At 49.1% G+C, this 23,758-nt stretch overlaps 9 protein-coding genes across 9 annotated transcripts; 6 read left to right on the top strand and 3 right to left on the bottom strand.

The window, feature by feature from the left end:
• B0J16DRAFT_330848 (uncharacterized protein) lies at window positions 1–2,740 on the top strand. The gene has a single exon (XM_046126516.1). The coding sequence runs from the start codon at window positions 136–138 to the stop codon at window positions 2,704–2,706; it is 2,571 nt and encodes an 856-aa protein (XP_045990310.1). The 5' UTR covers window positions 1–135; the 3' UTR covers window positions 2,707–2,740.
• Window positions 2,741–4,559, bottom strand: B0J16DRAFT_280490 (t-SNARE). Its single transcript, XM_046123903.1, has 3 exons — window positions 4,076–4,559; window positions 3,441–3,994; window positions 2,741–3,390 (listed from the first exon to the last, which is right to left on the bottom strand). Exons 1-3 carry the CDS (start codon window positions 4,096–4,098, stop codon window positions 2,930–2,932), a joined length of 1,038 nt encoding a protein of 345 aa, XP_045990309.1. The 5' UTR covers window positions 4,099–4,559; the 3' UTR covers window positions 2,741–2,929.
• Window positions 4,560–4,603: 44 nt separating this feature from the next.
• B0J16DRAFT_43346 (EF-hand protein) lies at window positions 4,604–6,005 on the top strand. The gene is made up of 6 exons (XM_046133850.1): window positions 4,604–4,841; window positions 5,035–5,091; window positions 5,156–5,165; window positions 5,321–5,446; window positions 5,501–5,713; window positions 5,779–6,005. Exons 1-6 carry the CDS (start codon window positions 4,839–4,841, stop codon window positions 5,811–5,813), a joined length of 444 nt encoding a protein of 147 aa, XP_045990308.1. The 5' UTR covers window positions 4,604–4,838; the 3' UTR covers window positions 5,814–6,005.
• A 1,547-nt stretch (window positions 6,006–7,552) lies between these two features.
• Window positions 7,553–12,727, top strand: B0J16DRAFT_353108 (glycosyl hydrolase family 47-domain-containing protein; the record flags this gene model as incomplete). The annotated part of the gene is made up of 7 exons (XM_046129292.1): window positions 7,553–8,247; window positions 8,299–9,430; window positions 9,991–10,031; window positions 10,073–10,225; window positions 10,280–10,468; window positions 10,521–12,591; window positions 12,644–12,727. The coding sequence occupies 7 exons, from the start codon at window positions 7,553–7,555 to the stop codon at window positions 12,725–12,727; spliced, it is 4,365 nt and encodes a 1,454-aa protein (XP_045990307.1).
• Window positions 12,728–12,944: 217 nt separating this feature from the next.
• Window positions 12,945–14,265, top strand: B0J16DRAFT_43263 (uncharacterized protein). Its single transcript, XM_046133849.1, has 3 exons — window positions 12,945–13,260; window positions 13,315–13,404; window positions 13,476–14,265. Exons 1-3 carry the CDS (start codon window positions 13,108–13,110, stop codon window positions 14,154–14,156), a joined length of 924 nt encoding a protein of 307 aa, XP_045990306.1. The 5' UTR covers window positions 12,945–13,107; the 3' UTR covers window positions 14,157–14,265.
• Window positions 14,173–15,807, bottom strand: B0J16DRAFT_330836 (uncharacterized protein). Its single transcript, XM_046126515.1, has 2 exons — window positions 15,563–15,807; window positions 14,173–15,508 (listed from the first exon to the last, which is right to left on the bottom strand). The coding sequence occupies exons 1-2, from the start codon at window positions 15,644–15,646 to the stop codon at window positions 14,375–14,377; spliced, it is 1,218 nt and encodes a 405-aa protein (XP_045990305.1). The 5' UTR covers window positions 15,647–15,807; the 3' UTR covers window positions 14,173–14,374.
• Window positions 15,808–16,653: 846 nt separating this feature from the next.
• Window positions 16,654–18,805, bottom strand: B0J16DRAFT_330835 (uncharacterized protein). The gene has a single exon (XM_046126514.1). The coding sequence runs from the start codon at window positions 18,387–18,389 to the stop codon at window positions 16,959–16,961; it is 1,431 nt and encodes a 476-aa protein (XP_045990304.1). The 5' UTR covers window positions 18,390–18,805; the 3' UTR covers window positions 16,654–16,958.
• A 1,202-nt stretch (window positions 18,806–20,007) lies between these two features.
• Window positions 20,008–21,182, top strand: B0J16DRAFT_43209 (uncharacterized protein). Its single transcript, XM_046133848.1, has 2 exons — window positions 20,008–20,470; window positions 20,543–21,182. The coding sequence occupies exons 1-2, from the start codon at window positions 20,260–20,262 to the stop codon at window positions 21,100–21,102; spliced, it is 771 nt and encodes a 256-aa protein (XP_045990303.1). The 5' UTR covers window positions 20,008–20,259; the 3' UTR covers window positions 21,103–21,182.
• A 281-nt stretch (window positions 21,183–21,463) lies between these two features.
• B0J16DRAFT_367720 (uncharacterized protein) lies at window positions 21,464–23,757 on the top strand. Its single transcript, XM_046130150.1, has 2 exons — window positions 21,464–22,400; window positions 22,454–23,757. Exons 1-2 carry the CDS (start codon window positions 21,661–21,663, stop codon window positions 23,646–23,648), a joined length of 1,935 nt encoding a protein of 644 aa, XP_045990302.1. The 5' UTR covers window positions 21,464–21,660; the 3' UTR covers window positions 23,649–23,757.
• The last annotated feature ends 1 nt before the right edge of the window (window position 23,758 follows it).

Raw genomic sequence — 23,758 nt, 5'->3', positions numbered from 1 at the left:
TACGACATGAGTTAACTCCGGTCCTTGTCATTAAGCCTCAAATTTGAGATAATCCTGATGTTTCTCACACGAATTATTCCCAACGAACCGATGCGATGATACGATACCAGCTGAAGCTGGCGAATTTACCCAGCCATGCATTTAAACCCTACAATATTTCGAGCTCGCCAATACACATACGCTCGATGCATTCATACAATAGCCCAGCACCGGCCTCGTCATACGACTTCAAACCTCAAAATTATACGCCAATACAATAACAATAGATACATACATTCCTACCAAGTGGAAAGAAATACGACGAAACAGAAAAGCCCTGGGTCAACTTCTTCGAAGAAACGAGCAGCACAGCATGGAGACCCAACATGGCGATCGAAAACCAAACAACTTATCCCATTGGGTATTCGCCTGAATGGAGCTGAAGAACAAAGTGTGTCGAATCGAGATACCGGCTCAGATAAAGTATCATCATGGGAGCGCCGATTCGTAACCGTTCGTCACAGTCATGGAGAGCGAGGAGCTTGGGATATGTTTTTGCAGCTGCGGAAAGAAGGCGATGTGCATCTTGTGACTGAACCTCGAGCCGAATTTTTGCGCGATAACATTCTGAAGGCGGCATTGATGCATGCTGACAGGATGGAGGAGCTTTTCACGTTCGCCCAAGAGCTTCAGACAACTTACAATTTTGAATGGCCTGAACTGTATCTGAAAGTGGTCCATTTCTACCTGGCTCAGACCGATTGCGAAGCTGCATTTCGCTGGCATCTAAAAATCATGCCTACTTTTCGTCCTGACTTGGATAGCTTTGGTGCTTTTCTAGCAAGCTTCGCACTCGACCGAACTCCTGTTATTCAAAGCACTTTGACCACAATATACGTCTTTAATCCTTATCGCGAGTTGTACGATTATGTTGTGCCAACTCTTTTCGATTCTGGTCAGTCACATGCAGCTCGCATTTGGAGAAAGCGTTTCATTTTGTTTAATGATCATACCAAATCCCAAAAGTCTATGCCGTTTCTTGACTTTCTATCCCGTTACTTCTCTAAAGTACAGCTCAGCAAAGAGGAGCTGTCAGTACTCAATCGAGAAGCTGGCTTTGGATATGATTCTGCATCAGATACAGCCAATAACGATGCCTCTTCGGGGCAGGTCAAAGGCATGTTCAACGATAAGTTTACAGCCAGGTGGTTCGCCAGCTCCTGGACGTCAGCAGAATTTGCAATCAATCTAATGCATAAACTTGGCCTTCGGGACATTGGTCCACAATCGTTGCAATCCATTGCCCTGAGAGAACAAGATACTCAAGGGGTCAATGATCGCTTGAAACAGCTTCGAGACCTGGGAATGACTGTTTCCTCAACAGCCTATTGCAAAGCTCTTATATCTTTTGCCAGCAGAGGGGAAGACGAATTACTCAGAGATCTTTTGCATTGCGATATACACCCAGACGAATTCGATAACTCAGAAACACGAGTGACGCTGCTGGCTGCTTCTGCCAAACAACAAGATTGGAAGCAAGAGCGATTACTTCAGGAGGTTGAGGCTTTGATTATCAAGCCAGCATCCACGCCAAGAAAGGTCAAGACACTCTCCGAAGAGCTCAACAAAAGTCTCCGTGCTGCATTGTCAACGCAAGGACTAGCTAAAGTCAGAAGCGTTTTTGACAAAATGGATAACCTGAGTGTTAGTATAGAACAGAGGAATTCAGAGGCATTTCTTGACCGTGTGTTTGAGGGCATTTGGTATCATCCCAAAACCAGCAAACAAAAGTTTCACGGCTACCAGGAGGACCCTCAGCTTGACAGAGCTATCCATTTGTCGCTGCGTGTAGCACGGCATGGGGTTGCTATCCCTATCAAGTATTGGCAAATTCTGCTCTACAACCTCGGACGTTTAGGACGCTTTAATGAGCTTGAGGAATTAAGCCATGAGATATGCGAATTATATAGCGCGGACCCTGGAGGGCTGATTCCAGTACACCGGTGCGACATGCCGCCCAAACCTAACTCGGAATCCAAGATACCCGGCAGCGACTCTGTGGGGTGGGCCGAATATCATTCATTTCCTGACGGCAAGAAGAAGATAAGTCACTTCAGAGAAGAGTTTTGGAGAGCGGAGATAGGACTGGCCGAAGAGGCATCAAATGCCCTTTCAACACAATCGAAGTCTGCTGCAAAGACTGGAAACCCCTCAAAAAAGGACAGCAGCCCCGAATATGTGTTTTGTATACCGGCCGACCTGCCTTTTACCAACAGGCAACATCCCATACAGAAGATCTTTGACGTCAGTCTGCAACGTGCTATACTTCGATGGGGATTTGACAAGACACTGGGACAAGAGCCGTCCAAGCTTTCGGTTGCGAAGACCAAAACTGGAGGAATCGCCGACTATGACCTAGCATGCGGTGTCCGTCTGTTGGCTTTGCTGAAGCAGAAAGGTGTCTACATCGACCAGCAGGTGGTACGAAGTGCGATCATCAGACGTCTCGCTGTGGCACACCTGCCAGGGAGGACGAGAGCAAGGGCGAGAGATGACAGGGAGCTGTCGCCTGCGAGTATAAAGCGGTTGGTGGAAGAAGCATGGGGCTCTGCAATACTCCCCAGCGAGAGTCAGCTGGCTATGGAGATGGAGAATATGAAGCCAAAGTTATGGAAGAGCTTTCCTCGCCTTTTCGAGAAGAGTTATGATAAAGACGAAACTGGTTGACGTACTGTCTACGCCATGATTTACCATAATAAATGACTCTAACTAGTATAGTATAAAAAATAGACAAAAAGCCGTGACTCCAAACACTTCAAAGGGTGTGTCCCTTCATGACCTGCCTTAAATTGTATTGGTACATGTTTATAACAGAGGCTGTCTCCATGCTCGTATCAGAAGAGCTCCAGAATCAGCGGGTATTCCTGAGATTTTAATGATCAAACGCCTTCTACTCGTGCTTCTTGGGCTTGATCACCAACAATATGATCATGCCAAAAATGATAAGAATGAGGAGGAGGATGATTTTGCGTTTGGTCGTTTTCCGTTGGTAGCCTGAAGCAACCACTAGCTCCTTATCAGCAGCCTTGACATCGGTGTTCATGCGCTCAACATTATAATCTATACGGTCCAGCATCGTGCCCTGGTCAATGACCATGTTCTGGAGATCACGGAAAAGATCGGATAATTCGATAATGCCTTGGGCAATGTCCTCGATCTCCCGCTCTCGTTGAGCAATGGCCGCGTCATTGGAATGACGCACCCTCTGTTGAGTTGCTTGAAGAGTTGACTGAGAAAACGACCGGTCCGCATCTGATTCTTGTAGAGATGGGTCAAAATATGAGCCAGGTTGAGGGGTGCTAGATCTCTCTCCGGGACTTAGAGCGCCAAATCCACCCATTCCACGAAGCTCTGCGAATACACGTTAGAACAAATCTCACAACGATTGGGGAGAAATCTACTTTTTAAATATGCACTCTGCTTCTTTCTGAAGCTAGCACTTGCATCTTGGACCCGCGAAGCCAGCGAGATTTGAATGTTCTTGGCCATAGTCTCTTCTGCTCTTGTTATAGTACCAGCATGCTGGGAGTCGCGCACCATCTGTTCAATCTTCTGTATACAGCGATGGCAGTCGTGAAAGCCTTTGGTAATCTCCTGAGTAAGGTCTTCTATTTGCGCCTCCTCGGCCTTCTTTGCTTCCTCGTCATTGAAACCGGGCAATACATGTTTCTGATGTAGCTTATCTAAGCTCTGGCCCTTTGTCGCAATATTGGCGAGCAAGTCGGTAATGGTGTCGGAAACTTCAGCCCACCGAGGGGGCAACACGTCCATCTCAATGACGGCATCGCCGTCATCTTCAAAGGCACCGGCTGAGAGAAGGCCTCGACGGTCATCGTTCGGATAGCTGCTGTTGTAGTTGTTGTCGGCGGCAAGGAGACCAGAACCAGAGGTGCCGGGCCCGTAAGGTCTTCGCGGGGTGGGATGATGCGCGTAAGACTGCCGATATGAAATGTATCTTTATTGTAAATCTGTATCAGCACAAAGTCGCGATATGGTGGGAGTGGCCATGCAACGGTAGGCAGAATGGGCATCGTACAGGTTGGTGCGGTCTCGCCACATGGCGGACGCAAATGCGAGATCGTATCGATCGTCAATATAAGAAATATGAGGTGAGTTCAGGTAATCGATTGAATCGCAGTGACGAGCGTCATGGGATTGTTGGTGAAGGTATTGTCGTCATGAGTATGAGGATCTTGATTAGTCGAGGTGAGATGCGATGCGATGCTGGTCGTGGTTGATAGCTACTAGCTGGCTTCAGCTGGGAGGGATGGGAGCATTACGACACTGGACAGCGGAAAGTCCACTCCTGGACCCGTTAGCCAAAATGGGGGAGGTCTCCAGTCTTCAGTCTCCCTTCTCTCGGCAGGGCAGGTACCTCTAACGTAAGTACATTTGGAGGGCTTCTCAGTGAAATGGCAGGTACTATCCGTGGAACAGGTCAACGGGAGCTTGCAGCGAACGAAAGGTCCGCCTGAAACGGCCTCGGGAGGAAGCCGCACAGTGTGCGAGGACAAATATGGAAAGCTCCAACCACTAACCAGTGAATCACGGACTCCCTGAGCATGGGAAACACAGTGCATTATTTCCTTCCCTTTGTCGACCTATGCCATTTCCTGCCTTAGGTACCTATTTCCCCCTGACCTCTGGCTCTCCCCACGGAAGCTCCAACCAAACGAAAAGGTCCGACATTCTTGGCTCCAGACCCCGCGACCAGAACTTATCCAAGTCATCTTCTTCATTCTCGTGCGATCGACATCCACCTTTTTACTTATCTACTTCTTCTACTATACACAATCAACATGGTAAGTTGGGAACTCTTGTTGCTTGGTCCAGCTGCGTATCTATCCCCTCTTATCTTACCGCCTTGTTTTGCTGTGGCGCTATGGCTGAAGAGCATTGAACCCCGCGGCTGCTTGGGAGAGGGGCTTTATCGTATCTGATGGTTCTGGCGATGCCTTGTTTCGGGATCTTGGACTGACAATTTTGTTACTGTAGGCCGACTCACTTACCGAAGAGCAAGTTTCTGAGTTCAAGGAGGCGTTCTCCCTCTTTGTAAGTCAATCTAGGCGCACCTACACCTTTCGCTGAAGTTGCTAATTTCATTGTTCAGGACAAGGATGGCGATGGTGAGTTATGCTCCCCTTTTCCGCGACGAGCCTTCACTGGCCCGAGCCGATATCCAAATACATCCAAATAAAGCATCGAATCAATGTCCATACTCGCATTCACATTCTTTTGAGGGCAGCGTATTCGATGGACATGGGCTAAACATTTGTTACAGGCCAGATCACTACTAAGGAGCTCGGTACCGTCATGCGCTCTCTCGGTCAGAACCCCTCTGAGTCCGAGCTTCAGGACATGATCAACGAGGTTGACGCCGACAACAACGGCACTATCGACTTCCCTGGTGCGTTATTTCTTAGACCGGCTGAAGAATTATGACACTGATATCGAAGAAAAGAGTTTCTTACCATGATGGCGCGCAAGATGAAGGACACCGACTCCGAGGAGGAGATCCGCGAGGCTTTCAAGGTGTTCGACCGTGACAACAACGGCTTTATCTCCGCTGCCGAACTCCGACATGTCATGACCTCCATCGGCGAGAAGCTCACTGATGACGAGGTTGATGAGATGATCCGGGAGGCTGACCAGGACGGTGATGGCCGAATCGACTGTGAGTTGCTTCTGCGTTGGACAATCAAGATGTCACCCGCATTCTGTTACTAACCGAATCTGCAGACAACGAGTTCGTCCAGCTTATGATGCAAAAATAAGGGATTAATATTCTGATACCTCATCGACCAACTCTCCCGCCTTGCCATCCTTATACTCTCGCTAGCCGATGAGTGACGAATAGGTATGGGATCACGGGGGATACGTCGAATCTTGTTTACTTAGTGGCAAAAATGCAAGCGATATGGAGGGCATCTTGGACTGGTTGGGCTGAAGTTATGAATTGCAGTGGCTTGTTTTCCGTGGTACTTGATGTCTCTACGGATGTTGTGCCATGGATTTCCACTTGCATGGCTTCTAGCAACTGAGATATTTCCCTTCTGGCAGGCGCTCCTATTGGGTGACATAGTTAAACTGATGACTTTTTCCATGATCTATGCGCATCTGTAAGCACAACCATGCGACTTCGGTGAGGGGCAACCCGAGTAAAGCGGTCAAACAAAATGCGACGTTTCAACCAATTTCGCGGCTGGACGAGGCCCGGGAGCCATGTAGCGAGCGACCTACAAGGCTGCAATCAGCCCTACAGCCCACCCAGCTGGCGTGCGCCTCACCAAAGGACGAACCAACCCATCCAATATCATTAGATTAGAGATCGTAGCGAATCGACATGTATGCACTGTGTCAATCTGAGTATGCATTAGCGCTCCATGAAACAGCATTAACAGTGGACGGCTATTCTGCTTATCTGGAGTTGCGAATGGTCATGTCAAGGGGTTGCTGATGTTAGTGTTTTCAGGGGTATTAAATGTTTCTACTGATGGAGGGAGCCGACCCCGAAAGGTTCGGTCCTCCAATTGGATGGCCCCCAACTCTTAAGGTCCCAAAGCCCGAGGCCTAGGCATTCTGTTAGACCATGCCATGCCAGCTCACGATCCATCGTCTAATCTAATTGTGGGTTTGCAAGGGAGGGACCTGCTAGGATCCATACGAGGGATCCTCTGTTGAGCAGGAACATTCTGTCGATACGAATGATCTTGGGTACTAAAGTACAGGTACTACTGCCCAGCTAGGTCGGTTTGACAAAGCTTGTCAAGTTTACCTTTGTCCTACGCCAAGAGATATTACCACAAGATAGGAACCTGGGTTAGTGGTCAAGGTGCTACAATAGGTATTGACCGAGGTACAAATGCCTTAATGGGCTACCTCTTTGTCGGATGAATGCCAAGCGAGGGAAGTAGTTTACAGTAAAATAAGGGACCGGACCCTGTCGCCTGTCAGATCCAAATGTCGAGGTATGGATACGGCGCATTCATTCCTTCACGTGTTAGCTGGACGCCCGCCGCAATTTCCATCCAATCCATCCAATGTCCCCTTCTCGCCTGGATGCAGGTCAGGTCAGGTCAGCCACAGACAGACTGGACAAAGTCAGTCATTAGTTTGTGCTGTACTCTTTTGGTTGAGAGTATGAAATACAATCGCCCTTCATCAACCAAACCTACCTATCCTTAAAAGTCTTCGGTTTTCTTTTCTTTCCTTTCTTTTTTATGAGGAAGATAGTGTGCTTTGTAACATCAAGCGCTGTCATTCAGGCTCAACGGCTCTCAAGTCCTGTGTACAGTAGCTAGAACTAGAGGCTTAGTCCCCCTTTGAATCGAGACACATCGCCGACTTTTCTGGACATCGGCGCCCAACACGACACGACACATCACCTCAACACCTTGAACTTCCATCGCTCTTTCCTCCCTCTTGGGTCTGAAATGTGAAGTATCAGCTTGTTCTTCACGCGCTTCTGGTAAGATTTGACTCGGTTCACTCACTACTACCTGTACGTTACACAATGGCGGGTCCCTTACGGCGAGGCCGTCTCTGGGCTGGTGTCATCTTCATCTGGATCTTTTGCTTCTGGTACTGGTCAAGCTCGGATTCGACTTTCTCTTTGTTTGGCAACAGTGACCCTCTTGCCGGCAAAGGCGCCAGTGCTTGGACCCGAAGACTACCCAAATATCCAATTCCTCAAGAGAAACTGGCCGTATTACCTGAGATTAAGGGAGATGTTAAGGTCCCCAAGATTCAAGCTACTGCGCCAGTTGAGAGCGCTGCAGCAAAGGAACTACGATTATCACGTCTTGCCGCTGTCAAGAAGAGCTTTGAACACAGTTGGAGCGGATATTCCAATTACGCATGGATGCATGATGAAGTAACTCCATTGACTGGCAAGTCTAAGGATCCTTTTGGTGGCTGGGCTGCGACACTGGTCGATGCCCTGGATACCTTATGGATCATGGATATGAAGGAGGAGTTTACAAAGGCTGTCGCCGCTGCAGATGGTATTGATTTCACTCGAAGCCATATGACTACTATTAACATATTCGAGACCACCATTCGTTACTTGGGTGGTTTCTTATCTGCATATGAGCTGAGTGGGAAATCTCATCCTATTCTGCTCAAGAAGGCTATTGAGCTGGGAGACCTCCTCATGGTGGCTTTTGATACGCCCAACCATATACCAATCACTCGATTGGAGTGGAAGAAGTAAGTTTTTGTGAGTCGATGGTCATTGTACATTTACTTACGCATATTTAGAGCCGCCTATGGTCAATCTCAGTCTGCATCTCGAGAGACCCTTGTCTCTGAGTTGGGCTCTATGAGTCTAGAGCTCACCAAGCTATCTCAAATCACTGGCAACATGAAATACTATGACGCTGTCAAGAGGCTCGGGGACCAGTTTGAGTCTACGCAACTCAACACTCGCCTTCCTGGCATGTGGCCAGTGGTTGTTGATGCCTACACACCAGCATTCCATGCTGGCTCAGAATTTACCCTCGGTGGTATGTCCGATTCGCTGTACGAATATCTTCCGAAATGGTATCTTCTTCTTGGCGGTCAATTGGAGCAGCCCCGTCGATTGTACGAGAATTTCATCCCTGTCGCTATCAAGCACCTTTTCAAGAGGGCATTGACACCTTCGGAAAAGCCAATCATTATTTCTGGCGATTATCAAGTAACGGATCTACCAGGACAACAACCCAAATACACATCTGTAGCACGAGGTCAGCACCTGACCTGCTTCGCTGGTGGTATGATGGCAATGGCTAGCAAGATATTCAATCGTCCGGCTGATCTAGATATTGCCACTCAACTTACGGACGGCTGCATCTGGGCCTATAAAGCAACCCAGACTGGCCTTGGACCCGAGGTCTTTAGTTTCATCTCGTGTGGTAGCGTTGATGTCAAAGAGACAGGCGATTGCACCTGGAGTGAGGAACGATGGCTCAAGGCTATCGAAGAACAACATGCCCCTGATTTCAAGGCTCCGCCGATGAAAGGGCCTGAATGGAAGCAGCCCACCGTCCAGGATGTCGTTAAGAAGCATAATCTCCCCAAGGGCATGATTGATGTGAGCGACCCCCGGTATATCCTAAGACCAGAGGCTATCGAGTCCATCTTCATCATGTATCGAACCACTGGAGATGCGCAGTGGATGGAGAAGGCCTGGTCGATGTTTGAAACAATCGAGAAGGTGACTCGAACCGAGATCGCAGCTTCGGCAATCGACGATGTTACGAAAGCGGAGCCTACCAAGATGGATAGCATGGAGAGTTTCTGGTTGGCCGAGACTCTCAAGTACTTCTATCTCATCTTTAGCGAGTTCGATGTGATCAGTCTAGATCAGTGGGTGTTGAACACTGAAGCACATCCTCTAAGTCGCCCCGATGTAAAATAGGTAAAGGTTGTGAAATGGGAGAGAGTTTCAATATTGTGCGAGCGACTCTGCTTGTATTCTTATATGTACCTAGTCAATAATTCATGCGTACACGAAATAAATCATTATCATATTGTGACACCCAGTTACTCTTATTAAGTAGCTATTGAGTGAGTAGGCAATTAATTATAGAAGCATTGTGATGGAACCTTAACACTCCTTGGCTGATGACTAACCTTCAAGTACGTACCGCCAAGGTATTCCAATTCGGCGGGCGTGGAGTCTGTGCCCCACGTCTGAAAGGTGTCCGCCGCAACGCAAGCAGCAAGCAGCCCGTACAGATACAGACAGCACACCGTCACTGAGACTGACCTGTGACGGCGCAACTTAGCTTCTCTTTATACAGCTGCCTTGAACAGGCTCCGACCGAACTCCCCTAATCTAGGTAACTCTTCGTCTTGAGTTGCATATAAAGCGATCCGTTATCTAGCTCATTGCTCTCTACCAGAGCTGATTGAGCTTCGACGAACTTCATACGCCTCCCTCATAACCCCTGGATAAGCATCGACAAGACGGCCCAACCACTGGGTCTGTCCTCACAAGATGAGTTCCCGTACGGCACCGACGAGCTCTCCCTACGATAAAACACTTCAGAGACTTACTTTTCCTTTTCCTTCGAATAGTCAAGCAGTTTATCCGAAACGTGCGAGCGGCCAAGACGATCGCTGACGAGCGTGCTGTCATTCAGAAGGAGAGCGCTGCCATCCGCGCCAGCTTTCGAGAAGAGAGCCACGACCCCAACGTTCGGTGGGTTCCAATGTTTTCGTTGCTGGAGAATACTATGTACTGATACTGTGGCAGTCGCAACAATGTCGCTAAGCTACTTTACCTCTTTACACTCGGCGAACGAACCCATTTTGGTCAGATCGAATGCCTGAAACTTCTGGCCTCCCCTCGATTTGCCGACAAACGTCTTGGACATCTGGCTACGAGTTTACTGTTGGATGAGAACCAGGAAGTCTTGACACTAGTCACCAACTCGCTCAAGAAGTATGCGTCTTGTATAGTCCTCCGAAGTAACATGGTGCTTACTCAAGTCTAGTGATCTTGGACATTCCAACCAATATGTTGTCGGTCTTGCGCTCTGCACGCTAGGAAACATCGCCTCGATTGAGATGTCACGAGATCTCTTCCCCGAAATCGAAACCCTTGTTGCTACGGCCAACCCCTATATTCGAAGAAAGGCGGCTCTGTGCGCCATGCGCATATGTCGCAAGGTTCCTGACTTGCAAGAACATTTTATTGAAAAGGCAACACAGCTTCTGTCCGATAGAAACCACGGCGTTTTGCTTTGCGGTCTAACCCTAGTCACAAGCCTTTGCGAAGCAGACGAAGAGGAGGGCGGAGAAGAAGGAATTGTTGAGAAGTTCAGATCGTTCGTTCCGGGACTTGTCAGGACTTTGAAAGGGCTCGCAACTTCAGGCTACGCACCCGAACACGATGTTACCGGCATTACCGATCCCTTCTTACAGGTTAAGATTCTACACTTGCTGAGAGTTTTGGCTGTTGGCGACGCCGAGACCAGTGAGCAGATCAACGATATTTTGGCGCAGGTTGCCACCAACACAGAATCATCCAAGAATGTTGGTAACTCGATTCTGTACGAAGCTGTGCGCACCATTCTCGACATTGAGGCCGATTCTGGTTTGAGGGTTCTTGGCGTCAATATCCTGGGCAAGTTCCTGACCAACCGCGATAACAACATTCGATATGTGGCCCTCAACACTCTGATCAAGGTTGTCGCCATTGAGCCCAATGCTGTTCAGAGACATCGAAACACAATCTTAGAATGTCTACGTGACCCTGATATCAGTATCCGACGCCGAGCTCTGGACCTGAGCTTTACCCTGATCAACGAGAGCAACGTCCGGGTTTTGATCCGAGAGCTTTTGGCTTTCCTGGAGGTCGCAGATAATGAATTCAAGCCAACAATGACCAGTCAGATTGGTATTGCCGCTGACAAGTTCTCGCCCAACAAACGATGGCACTTTGACACGATGCTTCGCGTCTTGTCTCTGGCGGGTAACTACGTTAAGGAGCAAATTCTGTCGTCCTTTGTTCGACTGGTCGCTACTACTCCCGAATTGCAGACTTATGCCGTGCAAAAGCTATACATTAATCTCAAGAAGGACATTACTCAGGAGAGTCTTACACAAGCAGGCGCCTGGTGTATTGGCGAGTACGCAGACGCTCTGCTCAAGGGCGGACAGTACGAGGAAGAGGAGCTCGTACAGGAAGTCAAGGAGCATGAGGTTGTTGACCTTTTCTCCCTCATTCTCAACAGCGCATACGCCACTCAGGTTTCTACAGAGTACATCGTGACAGCACTGATGAAGCTGACAACCCGCTTTTCTGACCCGGCTCAAATTGAGAAAATTCGACGAATCCTGCAGTACCACCAGACCAGTCTTGATATCGAGATTCAGCAGCGAGTAGTCGAGTACGGCAACCTCTTCAGCTTTGATCAGGTCCGACGTGGTGTGCTTGAGAAGATGCCCATCCCACAGATCAAGGAAGAGTCCCGTGTGCTTGGTTCCGCGCCTACTAAAAAGAAGGCTTCCAACAGGAAATCAAGAGTCATCAAGCCAACAGAACAAGATCTTCTTGACATTATGGACGCGCCCGCTGCAACGCCGGCGGCTCCTTCGACGACCAACACTGACCTCCTCGCTGATATCTTGGGTGGCACTTCCTCTCCTCCCCCATCCGCAGCTTCGCCGCCACCGCAATCCAATATGTCAAGCATCATGGATATGTTTGGATCTGCCCCTGGATCTTCCACAGCGTCTCCCGCTCCCCCTTCATCAAACTTCGATCTCATGTCCTCCGGGGCAGCAGCTCCTCAACCTCAAGCACCTCAAGCACCTGCTGGCATCCCCTGCTACAATTCTAATGATCTCAATGTGACATTCCAGATTCAGCGCAATGCCGAGGGTATGATCCAGGCCACTGCCAAGTTCATCAACACGTCTGGCTCGGCAACTCTATCGAATGTGTCTTTGCAAGCTGCTGTTCCTAAGTCTCAGAAGCTGCAACTGCTGAGCATTTCTTCATCGGACCTCGGACCTGGAGCTGAAGCTAGCCAGATGATGCGAGTGTCCGGCTGCAAGGGGGTAAGTGATTTATTTATCGTTTGTAAACTATATGTGCTAACAATTGCTGCAGCCTCTGCGCCTCCGACTGAGAATTGGATACACACACCCAACTGCTGGACAGGTTATGGATCAAGTCAACTGGACAGAGTCTTAAAATTCGCTTGGTTTGACAGATGCATGAGTAACAAAAGGCGGCGTGTGCCTTGATGGTAATTTAAGTCATGATTGTAGACTATAGGAGCTGGACTTGGAGAAGATAGAATCCCAAAACGGACGTTAACGCATTGTTCCATTCAACACAAAATCTTTCAATATCATAGTTTTCCAAGCGTGCAATGCCATTTAGGGGTTTAGTGTTGTGGTATAGGCAACTTAAATAACTGTCCTGACCACGAATGCCTGACTCAGCTGGGTGGTGATGCCATCTACGACTTGTCAACCCCACTATAACAAGCTGCTATTACACCCATCCTCCCATAACTTTCTGAGGCTTGATATCCAACAACCTCTGTCCGACTAGTGATTAGTGACCCTATGGCTGCGAGATTCAAACCGCTGAGCAATTGTGCCCATCTCTTTAGCCAAAGAACAAGACTTGCCATCAAACCAAGACTCTTAGATGCTAGAGTGATGTCAACTCAACGAACCAGCCATCTAGAAAGGACGGCTCAAGAGCCACGAGATGAAGTCTGCCTTTTCATATCAACCAATTGGAGCTTCAGCTAATATCAAGTTGCTCAGAGCCTTCTCGATGTAAGACTCGGTCGTATAGATCAAGTCAATGAGCGAATTCGTTTATTTCGTCTGCAACTTGAATCAGGACCAGTCAAGGTGCGTAGCCGTTCCTTTGCGGCCACAGCCGTCCAGGATTTGTGTTTCAGAACGATGCTAAGAATCACAAGTTCTCAGCTGGCCAATGGCTAGATACATATGTTCCCAATAACCCAAAGCCAGGCGGCTTCACCATTACGTCCTCTCCAAAGACCGCAACAGAACCTGAGAATCCATATATCGAGTTAGCAGTTCAAGAATCCCCCGCAAACCCTCCTGCAGCATGGCTCTGGCAACCGCCGTCTGAGATACTGGGATCCGAATTGCAGGTTCGCGTGGGAGGCAGTTTTATCTTCCCCCCATCCGAGATACCTCTCAAGGAGATACGTCGCGTGGTGTTTGTAGCTGGAGGTGTAGGCATTAACCCTTTTGCCAGCATGTTGGGATATATAGCAGAAGAGGGCTACCAAGTTGATGTGAGAGTCCTTTATTCTACCAAGACACCCGCGCAGGGGTTGTCAGGTGTTCTGTTCTTAGAGAGGATCAAAATGTGGTTTGAGGAGAAGAAACTCAGTGGTGATCTGAAGGTATTTAATACTGGAGGATATGAAAAGCATGAACACAAGACTGGATTCGACGTGTTAGAAAGAAGATTCACGATTCAGGATGTGAGAGAGGCCATCGGCGGGCAAGAGAAAGATACTATTGTGTATGTATGTGGACCGGCGATGATGACAGATGAGATCGTGGATGGTTTGACAAAAGATGGCGGAATGGATAAAGAGAGAGTTATGTTAGAGAAGTGGTGGTAAGCTCGTGATACAAACGATCCAGTCTATTATATGAAAACGCCTTAATGTGTTGTTTAGTTTAGGATATTCCTGCTTTCCCTTGATGTGTTTTGTTTTATTGCGCCGTGGTATCGTTCAAACTATTTCGATTCACCATGCACCCAAACTCACTGCCGGTAAATGGTTGACCCAGCCTGTGTGTTTCTGTAGTGTATACCTTGCTCGAGATCATCTCTGGATCAGGAAAAGAGATCCTCGGCCTTCTGGCGTGTCTTCGATCTTCCTCCTTCTCCAAACAATTCCTTGCCAGCATTGTTTCCACCCAATTTTGTAGGGAATAGCTCTCGCGCATTGGTTCCCGCAGCGCCTTTGATCGCAAATCCTTCACCGTTTCCTTGTTGGTTCGCCATGCCACGGATGTTGAACGAGTTGCCGTCTCCTCGCGCGTTAGGCACGTTCACAACCCTGGGGCGATCCTCATCCTTGAGGCGGGCTGATCCTATTGCTCGCTCTAGGGTATCCAGGTTTCCTCCGCCAAACTGCTTGATAGACTTCTTGGTAGGGAAAAGCTCCTTGGAATTGTTTCCGCCCGATATGCGATCCTTGAGATCGCGAGCCCTCACTCTGTTTCCGGATGAGCTTGCACGGTCGCCCATTAAGTCATCGCCGTCACCGTCGCGCCTAGGGGATGCTGATCGGTCACGTTGTGTCCTCCGTCCAGAGAAGAGCTCCTTGCCTTGGTTTTCGCGAGCATATGAACGTGGTCGTTCCTCTATATCGGAGTCACGTCTTCTTCGTGCCGGGCGGGGCGCATCGTCGTACATGCTGGCCTCGAATGTCTCGACATCGTCATCTGAAGCGCGTCGTCGTCGGCCACCATCCCCACGGTATCCCCCATCGCGTTCCCTGTATCGAGACCGATTATCCTGGTTCTTTCGTCGTCGCTCTTCAGGGTCGTGTTCGGGATGGAGGAGATAGTAGCGACTCCGCAGGGCAGCGCCTGCCTCTTTCCTGTCACTTAAGACAGCAAAGCGCACCTGGAGGGAGATTTCAGGCCTTGCTTCGAAGGGCTTCGCGGGCAGTGTTTCTCCTATAGCTAGCGCTGTAGCATCTGCTACTGGAACAGAGCTTAGGGCAACAATGGCATCGCGGGCTGTAGGTTCGGATGGGAAAAGCAGGTTGGCAGAAGAATCATCGATCCACTCGACTCGGTCAACGTCGCCGAAGTGAGACTTGACGTAAGCCTTGATATCGGATGTATGTAGAGAATCAACGCCCTTGATGTGAATTTTGGTAGGGATGAGAGTCTTGGAGTCGTCGGTCGCAGGCTCATCTTCAGCCACCTCGCCAGGCTCCTCAGGCTCGTCGGGCTGCTGAAAAGGAGGTCAATTCGGGTCGCGATCGGATAGTTTGAGTGTATGCCTTACGAGAATATCGTCGCGACCGAGATCGGCAACGGGTACGTCGTGGACCGTATCGACGGCATCGTCCATTTCAATATCGAGATCCATAGTGGGCGAGGAGTCGGAGTCGTAGATAAGTGCTAGTAACCGATATGCTGACTGAAGTGATGTACTATGTTGAGTAGAGGAATATTAAAGTGCAGACCGTGTAGCGCAATGATATCGGTGAACTGATGGCGGAGGGAGAAACGTTGAAAGGAAGAGTGAAAGTCGGTTTGCGGTTGATGCTCTCTACCTCTAGCGCTGCATGGGCTCGACTGACCGGAGGTTAAGTGGCCGGCTGCTCCGCCGCTAGATCTGCATATCCTTGGAGTGCAGTGCAAGTGCAAGTGAGACTTTAGGAATATGGTGTTGCAACAAATATGCTTTCTTGAAAGCAGCTCAAATGATCAGGCGGTAAAACTCTTATCGTCCCATCAATTCAGTAGTGTTGAATTTACAGATGAATATCTTACTTTTCATCCGTTGATGGCCAGCAGTGATACAGAGGAACATAAGATGCACTAGAATCATTAGCTCCTAGACGGGCACTTTCCCGAAACGGCAACACCTATTCTCAGGGTCTGTATGCAAGAATATCTAAATCATTGAGATAACTTACACCGAATCTTTTTGGACGGACACATTCACACTTTGAGTTCTTTGAAAGTACTATTGTCTTATTCTCCATACTGCCAGTGTCCCGAAACCCAACTTCGGGTTGAAATAAGCCTTTGGTTGCAAGAGTCTACTGGGCTGATCCTATCATCTATATCTTGGCTAACAACCTAAGCGTCATGTGTTCGCAGAGCATCTTATCAGTATAGAACACAATTCTGCGGGTTCTTTTCCATGTATATCGGAATCGAGCATTAAAGGGTATTCTGCATCAGTCATGGCTACACAAAATCTTGTAATGATTCCGCTCTATCCCCATGGGTATAGGTAAGGTATATACAGATGATCGTTGTACAATCATACAAGGCCAGGGACCTGCTTATCTTTGTGTCCAGTAAAGTGTTGCACGAGGCTTGAGACAATGTTCCTTTATCTGTATTCATTTTTAGCATAGGTATCCTTGAACGAAACATAAGCCCAGCCTTCACATTCTCTATTACCAACATCATAACACTGTCACATAGATTGCAGTGTTAACGATAATATAACGAAATCTGAGTGTAAAATGATTCTTTTCTATCTTCTAATCCTATCCTTCTATTCCAAAGCAGACCAAAAGAGCAGGCGCGTTCTTTTGAGAAGAATGGGCCAGCGCTATGCCCGAGGTATCAATAACTCCCAGTGAAAAGTGTAACGCCCATTTTATGCCCCCAAAAAGAAATCGCTTTCATCAAGTTCTGTCCAAATACTTCTGCTTCTTATTCTATCGTGCAGTTTCTACTCCCCGTCGTATTTCCAACGGTGAAGTTTTGCATGTCCGTGGCATTTTAACCATTGGCAGTTCGGTATCATCGAGTGATGGGCACGTAATATCGGACACGCCGCGCTTGAGACCTGTCAAGGCCCCAACAATGTTGCCAGCAGGTGGTGACTCGTCTCCTTCTTCGCCCTTATGAACCCTTGAAAGATCTTGTTCATCCTTTTTGTCGAGCACACTGTCATGTATCCAGGCTGACTCTAACCCTTGCAGATAGACAGGTGACCGCCTGAGAAAGTTCCATGATAGGGAGTCATGTTCCATTGCGAGATACAGAGAGTCGATTTTGCCTCCCGCATCTAGTACGGCGCAGTGTTGCTTGAGAAAAGCCCGGTCATATTGGCCTTGAAGGAGCCTAGGATCTAACGGCCGCAGCATGGGCAACCCTTGCAGACGTTCAGCGTCGCAAAGTTTTGCTTGGAGGGGCACCCATGGCCTTCCTTTGAGCAAGGGTTCAAAAGCTTGTGATACAGCATTTGTGAACGATTGAACATCGTCGCCCTCGACCGCCAGCATACGGTGGAGCCCACGGGAGAGGCACCTTTTATATGAGGTTGTATCCTTCTCGAATGGAAACGGGGTGTCCTTAGAAGGCATCAGAGATACGTGTACGGTCCATGACCTCGAAGGTTCGGCGACTGCAGATTGTGTACCTGAAGGGCCGTATGATGATTCCAAGGTCCTCTGTGAGGTCATGGTAGTCGTGGGCGAGAGGTGTGTAATGCTGGAAGGCGCATCAGACGGGCCAGAATCTTGAGGCGGCGATAGTACAGGCCCAACGCTTTCCAACTTTTCAATGCGTTCCTCCAGAACTTCATCGCTATCTAGCAGCTCCAGTTGACGATTACGCAGGTCTTCCATTTCTCTTGTTGTCCTTGCCATCTGTTCAACCTGGGACTTCATGACTTGTTCCATACTTTTCATTTGTTGCTGTAATTGTGCAACAAGTGCCCATGCAGCAGCGGCATTGCGATATGAGCTCTTGAGTTCGATGTCTGCTTCTTCTTTGTTCTTTTCCACCGACTCCTCCAATGCGCTGATTCGGGTGATGATATGGGAAATTCGATCACGGTCATCTCGGTGTAACCTTTCCTCCAAGGTTTGTACTTGTTGCTTGACTATGTCGATCTCCGACTTGTTGGTGTTGGGTGTTGGCGCATCGGCAGTGGCAATGTGATAGCATGATAGATGGCCACAATTACAGGTGGCACCAGGCAGGGATTTGTTGTGATCAAACCCCATACAGCCGCACCGCTGACCTTTAAGCTCAGGTATCATGAGAATGTAACGACATTGTCCCTTGGGAAGCTGAGACTCATCGACCTGCGGCGTCGAGGCCGGTGGGGGTGAACGAGAGGGAGAGGGAGAAGGTGACATTAAGTTTCGTCAAACCAGGGAATAGAAGAAAGAGATCGAGTTCGAGGTGAGTTGTCCATGGAAAGATCGGTGGCAGCAGGAGCCAAATATGAGGTAGCCAAAGGAGCAGGAATATGAAAGAAAATAAACAAGAAGGAAAGAAAAAAGGCGGGCGGCTCTAATGATAAAGCGAAGCAGGGCGATCAATGTCGAGATTTGAACTCCAGGGATAATAGTATTGAACTGTATGATCCGGACCAATTGTGCTGTAGGTACTTTCACGTACCTGGTCAACAGGGTGATAAAGACGACGAACGCAGCAGAATTAAGAGCCGGCCAGGTATCCTATCGTACCTTGGGTATCCGTACGGTTCTGCTAACTGTACCTGATGTGAGCGATCTATTGTCCAGGATCCGCATTCGCAACGTTATCACCCGCTTTTGAGTCTTGCCCTGACTCTTTTTTCTCCAACTCGCCCACGAAATCTCAGACCGACTGCGCCCGCAGGCCGGCTGATGGCATCACAACTCCCACGTTGAGACCCGCAGATGGTCCTGGCACCACAGAGCAAAGCCGGCAACCAAGCAGCCAGGGTGGGGGGACAGCCAGTATCAGTATCAGTATGTACGTACTGAACATGTATATTATCCCACGCGTTACAGCCAACGGTGCCGTCTGGTACGTATCCAAGTTAGACGCATACAATCAGTAACACCGAGAAGGATAAAAGCAAACAAAGCCCGCGGGTGGAGGGAAGATCCATCGCGGTGAGAAGGTACGGATACCTGGAAAGAGTCCAAGCAGGGCCATTGCTAGACTGCAGGATGCTGTACTGTAATCTTCAAAGGATCCTGGCGCTAGATGCTGCATCGATATCGACCGGTGTGGTGGTTCTGACCGTTTTCAACGCATCTCTGATTGATAACTGAATATACATAGGTGCCGAGCACCTCTCGTTTGTGTATTATTGGTCCTCGAATCTTTTGGTCCCTGACCCCTCAAGGGACTTGCAATCATTGTCAGAGTTTGGGGGCAGCCACGCGATTTGCAACGGGCGCAGTAGATAGGTACTGTATCAACTGAGCGGGCAGCCCAGCCCAGGGCAAATGCATGCACTGTTGATTGAGTGATTGAGTGAGTGCAGGGGACAATAACCGGCCTAGGTACAGAGTACTGTCTGATTAGCAGACGGTCTCTGGCTGGTCCACCCCCACACCCTTAAGGACGCCAAGCCTGCCAGAGGGTTTCGATTGACAGATGATAAACCAATGACGGGTTTACCCTTCCGTCCCTCAGGGCCCGCGACGCTACGGAACAGGGCCCGCCAGGACCGGAGAGAGTCATGAAGTGGGTGCGGGGAGGTTATTCTTGAGCCTTGAGGGTATATCAGTATCTGTGCAGATGATACAGCATGAACTGTACTGTACCCAAGATGCGGTCGAGAGGCCTCTGCTGATGTTCCAGATATGTACTACTATGCAGAGCAGAATAGGCACGTCTTATCAGCGCCACTGTCGATGGGCTCATCGGGCTGCATATTGAGCAAGCAGGCGAGTTGCCTGTTGGTTTACTGCAGCTGATAAGCAGTCAATCACCGTTTCTTGTGCATGAGCATCCATGGTGACTTTGTTGCGCAATTTCTGTGTCTGATATTGCAACCGTGATTTGACATGCATTTTTACTGGGTGATCAAATCTTGGCTGTACTGTACGTAACAGCCGCAAGTTAGCGCCTGGCCATTTTGCCTACACCCACGTGCTGAGGTCTGGAAAGTCACAATAGGTCAGTTGAACTGACCAGTTCTAATCTGACAGTCCATAATTTCGGTCCTGCTCGAGCTGCGCCTTTGCATTGCGACATCGCACGGGTTATCTCAATTTTTAATAAACTATGGGCAATTTCGGAAATGCAGTCACTTCGCTGCTAGACACTTATACCAAATGTCTGTCACTCTTAAAGGGTGCCCGCAAGCATGATGCAGGGTCGTTGAGTGACACACAGTCAACATTGAGTGCTTCACTTCGATCTGACCGATCACGAGTTCGTAAAGCATATGCTTCGCGGCTTTCAAAAGATGGCTCTCGCTTTGAGAAGGGCGATGGTGAGTCTTTATTTCCGCATTGCACGTCGCATATAACAGTTGCATGGATCATGAATCTAAAGCGTACCCTAGCTCCTGCACGATCGGCCCTCAGACGCATCGTCAAGAGGCTTACTACTGCCCTGACCAATGTCGTCTGCTCATCTCGTGATGGCAAGGGGCAGCCGCTCAACTACGAGTCTCTCTTAGCACTTTCAAATGGCTCGAGTCTGGATGCAATCCGCACCATAAATGACTTGTCAAGCAGAGTAGCTTCACGCTCACAAAGTAGTGTTGTGAGCAGGGGACGACAGAGATCCCATCGGCACGACCATAAAGCTAGGAGTAAATCCGAGAGACGGTCAGAGCGGAAGAAACACACAAGTCGCCGAGGACATTCCTCTGGCGACCGTCATCGTCAGCGAAGTTCTAGAAGCCGGCACTCACCAGACAAGTCAGCTCCCCATAACCGAGTCTCAATAGTTACCATACAGTCGGATTCCACCAAGCTCGGGGAGATCAGACGACGTCTATCAAAACAAAGACCAACCGAGACATATGAGAATATGGCTGCATATCCGCATTACTACTCGTACCATAACGAAGAGGCACAGGCTCGGAAGAAGTGGTGGAATCCTTTCAAGCGATCATAGCTGACGGATAATGAGTCGTTCGAAGTTTTGAATGACAGGTAAATACGAATTATAATGGTTGAAGGCTGCTCGAATTTTGTATTTCTTGGTAAATACTTGAAAGCACTGGCTTGCCTCGGGAACTTTCCTATATCTTTTATAATGACAGTGGTCAGGGTATCTATAGATATGTAGATACATAGTCAAGAGCAGGACTTTTGACTACACAATCGACCATATTCCTCTTTAAGATTAAAAATAAATAGTTCTCTAACATATCTTTTGCATCAAGGAGCAGTAGCAATAGGTAGTGGTCAACTTTGTTAAAGTGGGTCGGGATCTTGAGCCACAGAATGGACAGCTTGGAATTGGATGAATTGCTGTGCCCCGCTGTCCAAAAATGCCCCGCCAGCATCACCACGACCGAACAAGACACACGACAGGTCATCCCATCACGTCTTAATCCTTAACGACGACAGAAAGCGACGATCGACATCGATAAATCTGGGCTTGTCCCGACCTAGCTACAGACCAGATCGGGCATGCATGTGGTTCTCTAATTAATACAACACCGCCATCATGCCTCAAGATCCTGCCGCCGCCCTGAGCGCCTTGTTGCGCCAGTCCTCCATCGAAGATCACGAGGAAGTCCTCAAGGCTGCCAACGCCGCAATCAAGGCAAACAAAAACGACGTCGATAGCCAGCATACTCGAATCATCGCACTACTAAAGCTTGATCGCTTCGACGACGCTCTGCGCGCCATCCTGGATGCTTCCCCCCTTCTTTCTTCAAGAACTGCACTCGAACATGCGTATGCGCTTTATAAAACGGGAAAGCTTGATGAGGCTACTGTAGTCCTACGGTCTGCAGGTTTAGAGAAGAACAGAGGCTTGCAGCATGCTGCCGCACAGGTTGCGTATCGTGCCGAGCGCTTTGATGATGCCTGCAGCATCTACAGCCGTCTCCTTGATACCGACCCCGCCGATGAGGAGAACGACATTGGCATCAATCTTAGAGCCGCTTTTGCCCAATCTAGCTGGCTAGGATACTCGGTCACCGATAAGGTCGCGGTTCAGGACTCTGATGGGTTTGAATTGTGCTACAACGCTGCATGCGCGCACATTGCTAACGGATCCCTCGAAACTGCCGCCGACTTGTTGCAGCGGGCTAGCAGACTGTGTGATGCCTCCGACGACCTTACCGAAGAGGATAAGCAAGCCGAGATGCGACCTATTCTAGCACAACAGGCATACGTCTTTGCCAAGCTGGGCAAACTTAAGGAGGCTCTTGACCTCTACAACTCATTAAACAGCACAAAGTACGTTTCGTGACTACATTGCTACGAGTGTAAAGCTAACAGCTACACAACAGAGAGGAAGATCCTGACCTGGCACTCATTCTTGGTAACAACTTAGTAGCTTTGGAACCCAAGTCTGAGAACCCCTATCTTGTCGAGCGAAGGTTTTCTACCCTGACAGCTAAGGAGAAGGACGCGAAACTGTTCCAGCATCAGTCCGACATTCTGCGAAGAAACAGGCTTACCGTCGACCTGCAAGCTTTGAAAGGCGCCGGAGTCAAGCGCCGTACAGACGCTCTTCTTGCTCAGGCACAGCACCCCACGACCTCCACCGACATCAGCATTCTATCTGTCCTTAACGCTGCCGCAAACTCGCAAGGGGCTACAGGGAACCAGCTTCTGAAAAGTCTTCAGGGGCTGGCTCAGAAAAGACCACACGACGTTGGCCTTGCCTTGACCATCGTGCAAATACAACTTAACGGTGGACACATCGGTTCAGCGTTGTCAATCCTTGAGTCATTCCTCCAGCGCCTTGAAAAGGCCGAAGCCCAGGGCCCTCTCGACGCTCGTTTTAGTCCCGGGCTAGTTGCGCTGACTGTGACTCTTCTGCGGGTACAAGGACGAGAGTCATCGGCAAAGGCAGAGCTTGTCAAGGCTGCGACATACTGGCAATCCCGACAGGCCAGCCCGGCCAGCTCCCTTCTGGAAGAGGCTGGTATCGAGCTAATGAAGTCATCTAGCACCAAAGACTTGCAACTCGCGGGCCGCTCATTCCAAAAGCTATGCGATGAACAAAAGGGCTCCGATATTTCCACGGCTGGTCTCGTTGCCGCGTTTGCTACTTCGGATCCTTCCAACATCGAGAAACACCTACAGAACCTCCCTCCTGTTGATTCGCTCGTCGAAGGTATCGATGTTGCGTCACTGCTCAGTGCAGGCGTAGCCGCTCCTGCCAGCAAAATCGGATCCTCGACTCTGAAGCGAGCAGCACCCTCCGGGACTGATGACAAGACGCGCAAGCGACGCAGAAAGATCCGTTTGCCCAAGAACTACGTCGAGGGCACCAAACCGGACCCCGAGCGCTGGTTGCCATTGCGCGACCGAAGTTCGTACCGCCCTAAGGGCAAAAAGGGAAAGAAGAAGGCCGGAGAGTCTACGCAAGGTGGCACGGTGAAGGAGGAAGAGACTCTGGACCTCGTAGGTGGAGGAGGCGTTAAGGTAGAGAAGGCACCCCCGCCATCCAAGAAGAAGAAGAAGGGCAAGAAATAGGCAGTAGGGGATAGCGTCCATACTATATGCATATCTAGATCACCATCCCCCACGTTTCAGTCTTAATTTTCCATGTGTCTCGTAAGTGTTTTCAAGTATAAATGTGTATA

Source organism: Fusarium flagelliforme (assembly GCF_020744385.1).
Source record: "Fusarium flagelliforme strain FIESC 12 MPI-CAGE-AA-0113 chromosome Unknown B0J16scaffold_1, whole genome shotgun sequence".
Classification (NCBI taxonomy): domain Eukaryota; kingdom Fungi; phylum Ascomycota; class Sordariomycetes; order Hypocreales; family Nectriaceae; genus Fusarium; species Fusarium flagelliforme.
Note: the sequence above shows the minus strand (reverse complement) of the source record. Positions and strands in the feature narration are given on the sequence as shown.